Genomic DNA, 13,584 nt, shown 5'->3' with positions numbered 1-13,584 from the left:
ACATGTAGGTCACAATATAAGAGATATTGTGCAACACTGGATTAACAAGGACAGTAGCAAAAAAAAATGACAAAAAAACCTTTGGTCAGCCCTAAGTATTTTATGTGAAATCTCCAAGTCCCTCACACTTACTGCAAAGAGAATGAAGGTCAATCTGGTATTAAGATTTGGACACAGTTTAATACCATTTGTTGCAGTCTAATGCTTCCCTCACATGGCATAGCTCGTGTAGTTCTAGCTACTGCTTTTGTGGACTGAATAGACCAGACTTGTGTATCCATTTGGTAAAGTTACATTAATTCCCACTCAGTACCACATTCAAGTGCTGCCTGCTTCAGTACACAGTCATTACGCTCATTTGCAGCTGAAGAATTCTTGTGTTTCACAAGATGCTTGCCTTTAAAAAGCTAACATCTGCAGCTGCAACACTATTTGAGTTACACAACTCTCATACGGAGGAAGAAAAATAATTAAAACATGGATACAAGTCACTGAAGTATATATAACTGAAACAAGAAATATCTGCCACGCTTGCACTTGGCTACTACCACACATAATAATACTTGAAACAAGCACGTTTCAGCTAACAATCTTTCAGTCACGATATCTTCAGTCACGCCATAAGCTAGACTGAAGATATCATCAAAGCTTAACCTGGTAGGCAAGAGATTATTTCCATGCTCTACAGCAATTCAAAAAGCTACTAAAAATATTATTTTCTACTTCCCAAAGAGGGCTTCAGCCTTGGACAGGACAATAATAATTTGCAAAGCTGACGTAAGCTATTGTTTAGCATAATTTTTAGGAGAGTCAAACAATACACACGTTGCCTGCTGCACCACAAGTATGCAGAACCTTTTTCTTCTACATTCTATAAATACCATGCCTCAGGAAAAGCTGCTTTGCTGAACTGAACATTATATACAGCAACCTGTTCAGACCAGGAGACAGAACCACAGATCCCAAACATACAAAAAAGGTGCATGAAGGTAGAGAGGGAAAGCAGCATCACCTACCTTTAATCCTTGCCAAGGCAGACTGGTTCTGTTAAAGTACATCAATACGTAGCCTAAAGACTCCATGTCATCTCGGCGACTGTAGAAAGGGAAAGAATACCCTGAATTAGACACTTCAGTATTTCAACTTTATTCCAAGCAGTAAAATCATCACAAAAACCACCAGTGCACCCGTCTGGGACCAATAATGAACGCCTTTGCCCAAAGAGCAGTGTATTTACAAAGGGCATAGCTCCTTCCTTTTCTTATTTTTCTTTAAAAAACAACAACAATCATCTCCTTAAGAGTAAGGCAAGCGATACTCAAAAGGTGCAGGCATCATCTGAGAGGGGTTCTTTGCCTTCTCCCTCTTTCAATGGAGCCATTAACCATCCATAGACTTCACTGAGAATTAGCATGCAAACTTTCATGTGAAAGGCCTCCAATGTTTTCTGTACTGCATATGCTCCAGATCCATGCTTCAGCCACATGAACACCATCATACTCTGCTTCACAGCTTTCACGATTACTAAGCCTAGTACAGTTCACTGAAGTGGAAAAAGCATTCCACGATTTTTTTCCTCTTGGCAAAGCTGCCTCTTCCCAGCTGTAGCAGTCAGCTTTTTCCTATGACTGCCTCTCTGCAGCTGACATCTACCTGAAGAGAAGAAACAAACTAAAAAAGAACCCTCACAAAACCCTTATTTTTCTCCTAGCTCCCTTCTGAAGAGAAGCTGACAGCTATAGCTGCCGCTTTGCCACTCAGGCAGTTCTGCAAGAAAAGCATTTAAATGATGGCAGGAAAGACTACACACCTCCTATCCTCACAAGGGAGTAAAAGGCTTAGAGAGTGGGAGTGCTAACAAGATTATACATATGGATGAGGGCAGAAGAGCTTCCTTTAAAGTGAGAAAAATCTGCAAGAACCTAGACAGTTCTACTTCCATCTCTTGGTAGCAAAGAACCTACAGGTAAAGCTTTGCGTTACGGCCAAGCCAATACAGCCACTAGTTAGACACAGTGCAGCCCCCCACCACCCTACGTTTGTTCTAGCTCTCTGACCCACGGGGGAAATTACTACAGGGAGTTACTGCACAAGAGAATCAGCTCATCTCCCTAATCCATTGCAGTACAAGAACAAAAGAGCACTAGCTGTGGCTGGGGTTCAAGGATGGAAGACTGGTTCCCTCCTCTTGACAAGAGCTAGCTCTCAAGACATCTCAGCTGTAGCATGAAACCACAGCCAAGGTCAAAGGGACAAGAACTGATTCTAAGACCACAACCCCACCTGTGAAACTTCAGTTCTGTTAGATTTGTATATTTTAAATCATCAACAGAACCCAGTAAACTGGTATGAGGTCATGACATAAGACTAAATTTTCTGAGGAAGCAGTGGCAGGTTTATGATCAGTTAAGAGATTAATGGCTTCTCTCACACCTAGTTCATTCTTTAACGCTTAATTTCATGATTTTGTAGTAGGAAACATTTATGAAACCTTCATTGGAAATATTATGTTTGGATGTATTATAATAAAAATTATTTTCAGGACTTGGAAAACAGGATGACACTCATTACAAGAAACAGGACACTGCAAACAGCTCCTTAGGAACAGTTGTTATTACATACAGGAAAACATGTTCTGTAGCTATGGCACTAACAGTTGGAGCGTTCTGCCATATGCTTCAGACCTGGTTTCTCTTCATTACTGTAATGTGTTATCTGTTTGCTTCACTGTTAGCTTGATATAGGCAATTCGATAAACTGGCACGGACCAACCCACATTTTTAATTATGCTAGAGTTTCCAGTACCAGCAGAGAACGGTACAAGACCTCTGAACAAATTCAACAGCAGTAATCCGTCCCTTCACTGTGAAGGCTAGCATGATTTCTCTTACAAAAATAGCTAAAGTTCTGCAAAATTTAATTAATTCAGAAATAAGACCTGTCATTTATACTACCTGACCCACATGTCAAGTGAGCTTAAATAGTGATACTGACAGACAATAAAATACTCTGAAGGAACACTAAGGAAAGCAAAGATGAAATACGGAATTTTTTAAAGCATCAACTATCTTTATGGTGCATTTTCTGTCAGCATCAGATCAGTGTGATCATAAAGTCTTGCTTGCAGGCAAAAGGATAAACGATAGTTTGATCATTAAGGGGAAGTCAGAGGACATCAGTTTCAGAGAACTCCTTCTGGTGACTGACTTGAGATAAGCAATTCTGTTAACAGTGGCATCGACAGGTACTAACACGATTAGAAAACTGCACAGTGGTACCTCTGAAGAGCCACATAATAGTATAGATAGCCCTAAAAAAAAAAAGAAGTACACAGAACTTCCACCTCATGCTTGCAAGAGAGCATCTCTCCGAGAAGCAAATTAGGTGCTTTGGTTTCCTATCCTTGCATAAGCAGCCAAATGGAAAAAACACTGGCAAAGGGATATAACACACTTACTCATACAAAATTGGTTTAGAAATTTCAGAAGCTTACAAATGAGATCATCTTACTGCTGTGCTCTTTGGGGCTGCAATCTCTTTGAACTCACCTCTGCTCAATGCCAAGATGTGCGTTGATACTGGCGTATCGAGCTGTGCCAGTGAGATTTTTGTCTTCTCTGTACGGTATGTGTTGCCTTGTCCTGTTGTCCCGGTACTTTTTGGCCAAACCAAAGTCAATAAGGAATAACTTAGAAAAGAAAAATGAAAACACATTATAATTGTACACAAGGAATCCCCAACCAATTTCACTAGGCATTAGCTACACTTTAGGACATCCACACAACATAACAGCCTACAGTTACGAGGAAGCAAAGTAACAGTGCAGTCACAACTAGCTTTAACTAGCAAGTTCAAAAACTTAACAGTGAATTAGTTCAAGCCTTTTTTCAATCCAGTGGAATAGATTAGACTGTGCTACTCAGCATCTCTAGTTTAGTTCTACGTTTTGTTACTATTGTAGTTTGTATCACATTAGCTCAGTAACTACAGCGCACAACTTAGGAAGAACTAATTGTGCGTCAGTGAACGTCAGGAAAATCCACTCGCACCAGAGCATTTCACAGAGAGATAGTTAACAGCAGCTCAGCAGCTTAATGCAAATGATGCACATCCTGTATTCTTTTCTATGTATTGCAAAGAACACGGGCCATTTTGCAGAGCATAAGGACAAAACCTTCAGCAGCAAACCAGACATCTTGCCTTCAATGATACGCCCTTTGCAAGACTACCAGAAGACAAGAAACAGCAGCACGAAACTCTCATTGATGAAATTAATACAGCCAGGAAGCTAGAGTCTAGTGCATGGAATCCAATTTAGATTTCTAATAATCAAGCTTGCTCAATGGTTTGGTATCTAGCAATAATTGAGTGCGTGCTAATTAGTGTGCTAACAGCCAGCCTATCCACCTGTTAATACAGACAGTACCTTCATGCGACAAGATTTCAGGACTAGGCAAAGAAAAAAAAGCTGAGGCAGAAATACGTAAGGAACATTTCAAACTCTAGCAACTGGTCTTCAAGCTACCCATCATCTGGCTGAGCAGATTTCAATGCTGGATTAACAATACAGGATCAGGGACTACAACCCCTACAAATTAGTGAATGCTGCAGAAGTAACCAGGGGAAGGAAGACGATGGAGAGAAGAGATACGGATTGAGAAATTCTCAGTAAAAACCTATTCAGCATCACCTTAAAGATGAAGAACAGAAGATACAGCTTTCAAAGCAAACAAGTACAGGGATTCATATGCAGCTGTATCCGCACTCAAGAATGAAACAGGGTCACAGTAGTACACTGGAACTGGTATGACCTATAAAAAGCAACACTCCACATGGAAGGCTGCAAGATACCAAAGAGTTTCTGAATTGCACAGCAGACACATTTTAAAATTCTGGCTGAAGATTTTTCTAACTGCAGCGGTCTAGACAGGACAAAAAAGCTAAAAGCCTCTTTAAATGGCTGATGTTAGAGCAGAATTTCTTAAGCTGAAGCTGTACTGTGATTTACATACAATGACAAAGTTCTTGTTCACCTGCTTTTTACAAACAGTTCCACAGAAAAGTCACCCTGAAGGCCCAGAACACTTCGAGCAAGAGGAGTTAAAACAGACTTTAACAATGAACTCCATTGGTCAGACAACAGCTCGGGAAAGGCGGAGGTCTGTTCTTTGTTGCACCCACTACAGCTACCACTAGATAGCTGTAGTGGTAGTTACTTGCTAAGTGAGCATGGAGATGCTCTCAAGCTACAAGGAAATGAACCATGTGGATACTAAACTCCCAAGCAAACAGCATAAAGCTTATATGTGATTACTAAAGTGCAAATGCAGCTTTCTTAGAAGCAAAGCTTGATCTCAGAGGCAATCTTCTATTTTCTGATGAAAGGTCCGTGATTTCGTGACAGTCTCTGATGTACAGTTTGCAACAGCTACTTTGCAAGGCCTTTGCCAATTAGCTTAAGTAAAACACTACGCCTAGAGAAGGAAGGAAACTGAACATGACACCCACAGAATCTTTTCAGTACAAATTTAATTACAAACACTTAACGATTCAAAGCCTTTACATTCTTTCTGGAATCCTGGGGTTCTTGCCATTAATTAATGCCACCAAGGGACAAAGTCACAGTTCGTGAATCAATATCAGTAACACTGAGAGCACGCCTCTACCATGCAGAGTAGGTGTCTAGTTCTTTGTTTAGCAGGCTTCTTAAGATTACTTCCCTCAAGAGTCAGAGAACTACTAAGTGATGGTGTTTCTTGCACAGCTGCTGCAAGCTCTGAATATCAGACCTGAACAAGTTAATTACGTGTTCTCTTAAGATGTATGGGTAGCCCTCTTTAAAGAAATACACATATAAAATAGAATCGGTTTCTTAATACAGCCCTGCTTTACACATTAGCCAAGTTGTTAGATATTATCTGACAACACTAACCTCTCTGGAGGAGTTTATTCTATTCCCTAGCTCAGGCTCACTCTATTTCCCATTCTAGATGGGAGGAAAGCAAAGGAGTTAAGTTAGTCTCAAAAAGAGAGACACTGGAAGATATAGAGCATACCAATGCCAGCCAGCAAACAAGTATTTCCAGAGATAACCTCAAACCACCTTAGCTCTGTGTACTGCATGATCAGTAGGAAACTGGAAAAGTAGGGCAAGATTTTTGCCAAGAGCAATGACAAAAGTAGATCAAAGTCTCTGCTTCAACCGAGTTTCAGAAGCAGACAGCAGAAGTTTAAGCCTGCATACAGCAGCTAGCTGGCTGGGATTTAATACTTGAAGACTTACTGTGGAAAACTATGGGCTGAGTTTTATGGCCTCATATGAGACTCCGCAGCTATGATACATGTTCAGCAATTTCCAGCTGTTCTGCTAGAAGGAGGCATATGTCTTGATGTGCTTCCAATTCATCTTTAAGAGTCAAGGGTACTACACTTAGCACTAGATGCTTCTCCAAGACACTGGAGTAATTCAATTTTATAAGCGCAATAGATGAAAATACGAGAGTCCTCATCACACATTTGGAAAGATTTTGAAGAAAAGTCGCATGGGAAAGAGTCTGGTTGACATGACAGTGGAACTTATTCATCTGCGTGAAGACGCTGCAGGAACCCTACAGGAAGGCAAGGAGACACCTACACCGGAGCCCTGCTATTTCACTGGGGTGGCATGTCTGCTCTTCAACACATCCAGGACCTCGCCTTTCAGTTTTGAAGAACAAAAATAAAAACTGCTTCTGCATCTGAAATCAAGCACATACATTCAGCCCTTTTTAAAACCAAGTTTAGAAATAATTTCACAATTTAAACAAGCGCCACAGGGAAACATCTTAGTAATGTTACATGTTTGCCAAGTATGTCTGAATAATGCCAACATAAGAGGTGCTTTTGCAAGATCTACATTCTCCAGATTAAAAAAAAACAAAACGAAAACAAAACAAAAAATAAAGCACATGAATTTGGGGTTGAGGTTGGAATAGGAGACAGTTCAGACCTGGTTTAATCCTGAGAAAGATGGGTCCTGAGAAGTACTAACAGTCATGCTTCTTTTCCTCTTCCCCACTGGAGATTCTAAACACTGAACAAACAATAGAGGGTGGCAGTGCATCAAACAGTATTGCTTACATTGCAACAATGGCCGGCGCAGACAGGCAACACCGAGGCGTTTGAGAAAGAACAGGGTAGCCAAATGCCATCCTTCTTCCACCAAGCACTGTAGCTTTCCAATAGCTATGTTGGTCTGTTTGTTTTTTTTTTTTTTAATTTATATTTTTGTAAGGAGAAAATTTAAAAGATATGGCAGGGTAAATTTCAACTGCGAGCCGCTCCAAAATGGCACTGCCTTGGCCAGGGATAACAATGGTGACATTTGGCTCTATTAAAAAAGGAAATTGAAGTTTTGCTTACAAAAGCATCCTTTGGTTCCACAAACTGCCCTTCCCCCAAAAGACATTTAGAAAAAGTAAATCTTCAGTAAGGAAGAGGTAGAAGGCATTTAGTCACCTTAAAGTTTACTTTCATAAGCATGCAGGGCTTATTTCTAGCAGAGCTGAAAATTCATCTTTTAAGGTGGGAGCAAAATTTCTCCCAGTCACCAAATTAAAATTTGAATATGTATATATTTTTAATATAACTGACAGGAAGCAACTGGAACAAGATTACCATGCTATTCTAGCATTTGTGGCTGATTTTGATTGAGATAGCGTACAGTCATCTCTAAAAAACCCTGACCTATCCTTTAGTACAGAAAGGAGCAAATGCTGTGTGGTGGCAATTGTTCCCTAGACAGAACACCTAAGTGCCAAACTTAAGCAACTCATTTCTCATTTTGCTCGTGTAAACTTGTCCATCTGCATTTCTCTCAAGAAGTACCCCTCTAATCTCTACAACCCTGCATCAGTAACAAAGCCCCTACTCACAGCTCACAGAAGGTATTTACCACCATAAGGCTGCATGGCTCTCTAACTAGTATACTAATAGGAAAAGAAGAAAAATAATGGTTTACTGGCATTTTTTTTTCCAGCTGATGCAAATCTAATGTGTTCTTCCACTAAAGTAAGCACAGCAGTATCTTCTAGGCCATTAATCCACATCAAGATGAAACAAAGCACAGCAATGCTAACCTAGCATAACTGCAAAAGTACAAATAAATGGCCCAAAAAGAACTGGAAATCAGAAACTAAAACTAGGAAAAAAAATAATGCTTCTTTACTCTGAGTTTTTTCAGAAAATTGAGGAGCCTAACTGCTTGACATAGCAGAGGAAAACAGAGCTCTACAGAGTGAAAGTATGAAACTTGGGAATGAGCAAAGTTTAACAGCAAAAGGATTACGTAAAGACTGCCTTTCCATGAGGCTTACAAGCTTTTCCAACAATGGTTGCATCTAAACATTCAGTGCATTGCACCTCTTCAGACAAGAGCTGTTACCTGATGTTAATACATTTTCCCCTTCTAGTGTTCGTGGCTCTGAAGTTGGCATTCATACAGGCAAACAAAGGTAAACATTTTAAACACTAGTAGTGCCTAAAGAGATTAGACATCCTCTAATGGCATATATAGAAAATAAGTGGGAATCTTGCTTCCAATAAACAGCTTGATCGTGTACATTTGTCCTGAAGTTTATTTCTATTATGTAGCATGCTTAATGCATTGCCAATGCTGCCTGTCTGCCCGAGCTCAACATACAAATTGCAGGATTAAGCATATTTTACTTAAGACTAGAAACAAAAACAAAACCTCATATAGAAGAAAACTTTTCCCCCCACATCTGAAAACATGCACTTGAGTCTTTTTTAACCATCCGAACAGTGCAACAACATCAGCCCACCTCCCAGCCCAGCCCCTCTTTTCTTCACAAACTAAACGGAGAGCAGTTTTTTGTTGTACAACATACTCAGATACTCTATAATTCAAGTTTTTCATTCAAGTATTAGCATAAATCCATTTATTTATAGAGAATCTACATGTTGACTGGTAGTCATATCCACAGTTCTGACAGCTGAAGAGTTCTCTTTACCAGTCTGTCACTGCAAGACTTAATGCCCTGATGACTGGTAGGTCAGGAGCTCCCACGTTGGCACAAAATCTTTTCATCTCAGGAAGTCAGCTCAGAAGTCAAAGATTTGTCTCCATCATTCAGAAAAAAAATGCTATTACAAGTCATCTCAACAATGAAACTCCATCATTGATAAAAACAGCAAAGTGTTCTCTACGGTTAGTTTATGATCTTGTTGCAAGCCTTGAAGTCATCTTGCAATCAAGTCCATCTCACAGGGTGGGTCAGCAACCCACATGCACATGCCGCTGCATTTAGCAGTGGACACTGACAAATGCAAGCTCTCACGTCAAAGATTCATGGTTTAGCATCCAAAACATCAGCTTCAGCAATGAGCAAAAAGGCTGTGCAGCTTGAATCAGTAACATAGCCATTCTCTTTGAATCTTTAAAATACAGCATTAGACTAACCTTATTACAGTGACGCCCAATACCCATTAGGAAGTTATCTGGTTTAATGTCTCTGTGTATAAAGTTCTTTGTGTGCACATACTCAATTCTACTGATCATCTGTAAAACAGAAAACATCAGCAAAAAGAAACAGGTGAGATTCAATGAGAGCAACACAATTCAATTAAGCCTTCAATTAAGCATGTCTTCTTAGTGCTACCTTCCAATGCAATTTCAGTTTATAATTTGCTCACTGAAAACCAAGTCCTTTTCCATATGCTTTTTAAAGAAATTGTTTTTACATGTTAAAATTCCACAATCTTGGTTGTGAGCTGTATCACTTCACCGTATCATTATACATGGTCACGCTATTTCCTGTGCGTGAGATCACAGCACACGAGTTTACACGGAACAGCTTTTCAGCTACACTTCACAGTCTTCAGTGAGTTCAACTATGTTACAACATCATATCCTTGACAGCTGTTCTACTTTACTATGTCCTAAAACCCAGTTCCATGCACTGACCTCATACATCCCATCTACTTTTCCCAGATGACAACCAGTTCCTATTCACCATCCAAAGGAATACTGCACAACTGCACAGGTTCCCCAGAAACACTGTAACACCCTGACTCTAGTTAAGTAAGCATGCAAATGCTTCTTTCTAGAGCAAGCACACCAGCCATTTAAAGCAGCAGAGACAGGGGACAGCTGATCTTGCCTCTATACAAGTGCCCTGAGCTTCCCTGGACACAAGCCTGGGATTCTATGAGCCCTGGCTAAGTGACAACTTGGTACTAACACTGATTATGTAATATTAAATTCAAATTACCATTGAAAATTTAACTCATGAACCCCTTATTGCCTTCCAAATAACTGAAGACAGTACAACCAAGCTATTTACTAAATCTATTTACTACACAGCAATTGGCTATTTCAAATGCTGTACTCTCAGAACCAAGTTGAAAAAATGTCAGCTGCTAGAAACAGACTAAATAGACTGGCACTCCTGAGGCCTTAGCTAACAGGCCTTTGAGGCCTTGATTAAGTTTGAAGTATCACAGCATCTCAGTTAACACACAAGGCTGTTTAACACATTATTTTACCCACTTAAAGAGAACCATGTTACACATCACGATTCAGTTTGTTCCGCATCCTCACAGGAACGCTTGTACATACCTGGTCTGCTAGCATAAGTACTGTTTTCATCGTAAACCTGCGAGAACAGAAGTTGAAGAGGTCTTCAAGGCTGGGACCAAGAAGATCCATAACTAGAACATTGTAATCCTTTTCTTGACCATACCACCTGAAACAAAGACATGTACAGCGTTAGCAAGAATCATACAAGTTTGAGCCTTAGCCATCAGTAAACATGAGTGGGACAAGCAGCTCAGTTACTGTCATGTGACAGTTATGTTCCTGAACATACAAAAGTGATCATCCTCACTAATACATTTTTGGAATCCAACAGATGCTTTTAGAACATCAAACATTTTCAAACCCTAGCAGCCCTACCCTGCACTCTCTGGTCCTCCCACACCTCCACTGTCCCAAGGAGTCCAGAGCTGAACACCCCACTCCAGATGTGGCCTCAGCAGATGGGATGGATCACCTTCCTGCACCCACTGGCAACACTCCTAATGCACTCCAGGATGCCACCAACCCTCTTCACTGCAAAGGCACATTGCTGGCGTGTGTTCAACCTAGAGAGTTAACTAAAAACTAGGGTTATTAGTCACTCTTACTTTCCTAGAAGCAAAGTCTGAAGGCAAAACAGAAACTGACAACAGTGCATGGCATGTTTAAATTTCTCTGAAGTAGAAACATCAAGTTTTAGCAGCAACAACAAACATCAGAATTAACACAATCAAAGCAAAAGTCTTTAGAAGCCAATATACTAAGGTTTCAGTACGTAACTCAAAAACTGAACTGAAACTCATCAGCAGGACACCTTACGCTTCTATCATTTCCCGCATTATTTAATTTCACAGAAGCATTGTTAATTGCTTTAGGCTTTGTTTCATGTAAGGCATATCTGCAATACAAAAGAGTTCGTGCAGTTAACTCATACTACCTCCTCATTTATTCATTCAAGTTTGGCAAATATCAATCAAGCACTACAGTACTACTAAGTAACTGACAAGAACTCTTTACTAGGTTTCAGCATCATACAGGGAAAGACAGCTGAGTGTCACAGAGGCAGAAATACCTTTGTTGCAATATGTACGCCTTCAATCGCAGCCAAGCAGGCAGCTGGATCAACCTTAAGTATCTGAAGTGTCAATATGGGGCAAAAAAAAAGTTCATTTCAAGAATTACTCAATATGACTACATCTTGGTTCCTATCAAAGTCACCTTGCAAACTGCTGAGTAGTTATGACAAGGGTCTATAAAAAAAATTCTGCAGGTCACAGTTCAAAATGAAACACTGCAGTCAACCAAAGCAATGAAAACTGGATTGGATGATCTGCCTCGTTATTCTGTCATGAAATTCAGCTTTGCTGTGAAAGTCTAAGAAATAACAAACTGAACCCAAGCATCCTAAGGCCTGTCAATCTAAAGAGTAAACCCAGATTCAGACAGACCACGTTCTGCTTTAAGAAATAGAAACTCCATTTCAGATGCTGATCGTAATTGTTCATTACAGTAATGGCTCAGTAGCCAAGACCGTACTCAAAGGGAAAAGGACCTTACACACCAGCCATCTACTGAACTAAGAAAATTTACTTATAGCATCACAAAAGAGAAAAGCTAAGCAGATGAAAGGAAACCCTACCCTGGGAAAATCATTTGATTTGGTTCTTCTATAGGGACCTCTCTGCTTAGTACGTGCAATAACTCAGGCTGATTGCACAACCTCCATTTGGCCTACTTCTGCATACAAGAATTTTTTTTTTTTTTAATCTCCTGATCACTTTATAGTTCTGAAAAGCAGGATCAACTTTGCAAGACAAAGACTACAGGGCTTCTAAACATCCAGTTTTCATGCTTACAGGCCTGTAACTCCTCATGTGGTAGAGCATCCCATTTATTCATTTCACTACCAGCAACTGAAACTTCTGCTAGAGTACTGCAGTCACCCGTGCTTTATTTACTTTGCTAACACTCAGTTTTCATTTCCCTTGGAACATTTCCAGGGAAAATGAGATTAAGAAGTAAGGCTACATCGGGACCATTCACAGAGTGTCCAGTAGCTGCTACTGCTGGCAGCGCAAGAAGAAAACGTTACAAGTGTTGGCTCTTCTTAGGAAGCCTTGGAAATTGTGATGCTCGAGAGTTTGGCAAGCACTCCTTGCTCCCATAGTCACTGTAAGACAACATACAATCACACCTTTTGGACAAGCGCTTTGCCACACGAGTTTTAATGCTATGGGGGTAAAGCACAGAATGCCATAGCAACAAATGGAGCACATCTCTGGAAAAAAAGCTGGTCTCTCCACCAGAAATCGTTAGGGGTCCAAGGCTTACTGCTGGAGCAGTGCTGGAATCGAACTACTAGTAGGAAAGAATGATGGTACAAAGCCCTGGCTAACTATCAGATGGTACTAGAACATCAGAACACATCTTCTACATGTTAATTACAGACACCGCCTTGTAAGCACACCCAGAAACAACGAATTGCTTTCTCTCACTAAAATTAAGAGAACAGCAGCAGTATTACTTAAGGGGGGGGAGTTCTAGAAAGCAGGAACAAGATGTTTAAGAACTTAACAGTTCACTTTGGTTACACAATAACTCCGTGCATCAGTTACACACCACATATGTTCAAAAGAAATACAGAATCCCTAGACTAGGAAAAATTATTACTACTACTCTAACTCATTTCCACAGTGACCATGCCCCATTAGGACATAATGCATAATCAGACAATTTCAGTTCTGTAGCACAGGTCCACCTACACCTACTTATGCAAATATATATATATAGCTTACAGCAAAATACAGTTTATCAGCCTTCCCAAACAGTAGTAGAAGAACATACTGGAAGGCTTCACTAATTACTGTAAGAGCTAGGACTTATCTTTGAACATGCCATGTAGCACTGTGACCCCTGACAGAGCCATTAGGATACATAGTCCATACTCAAGCTGTGGGGCATGCCTAAGCTCACGTGTGCATGAAAGTGCTTTGTCATTCTGCCCTGCC

General features: G+C 40.2%; 1 protein-coding gene across 4 annotated transcripts in view; it reads right to left on the bottom strand.

Annotated features, from left to right (window-relative positions):
* The window catches only part of CSNK1A1 (casein kinase 1 alpha 1), a 33,000-nt gene that overhangs the window by 10,511 nt on the left and 8,905 nt on the right, over positions 1-13,584 (bottom strand). For 3 of the 4 annotated variants that reach the window (XM_021410227.1, XM_021410226.1, XM_021410228.1), the window contains exons 3-7: positions 10,619-10,745; positions 9,461-9,559; positions 6,989-7,072; positions 3,549-3,688; positions 1,017-1,095 (exon numbers count right to left, since the gene is read on the bottom strand). In XM_021410227.1, the coding sequence (XP_021265902.1) occupies positions 1,017-1,095; positions 3,549-3,688; positions 6,989-7,072; positions 9,461-9,559; positions 10,619-10,745 (529 nt within the window). The remainder of the gene's footprint in view (positions 1-1,016; positions 1,096-3,548; positions 3,689-6,988; positions 7,073-9,460; positions 9,560-10,618; positions 10,746-13,584) is intronic. The other variant, XM_021410229.1, reaches the window with a different exon arrangement.

The sequence above is a fragment of the Numida meleagris genome, chromosome 12, assembly GCF_002078875.1.
Source record: "Numida meleagris isolate 19003 breed g44 Domestic line chromosome 12, NumMel1.0, whole genome shotgun sequence".
NCBI classification, from domain to species: domain Eukaryota; kingdom Metazoa; phylum Chordata; class Aves; order Galliformes; family Numididae; genus Numida; species Numida meleagris.
The sequence above is the reverse complement of the archived record's forward strand: the minus strand, read 5'-3'. Positions and strand labels throughout refer to the sequence as shown.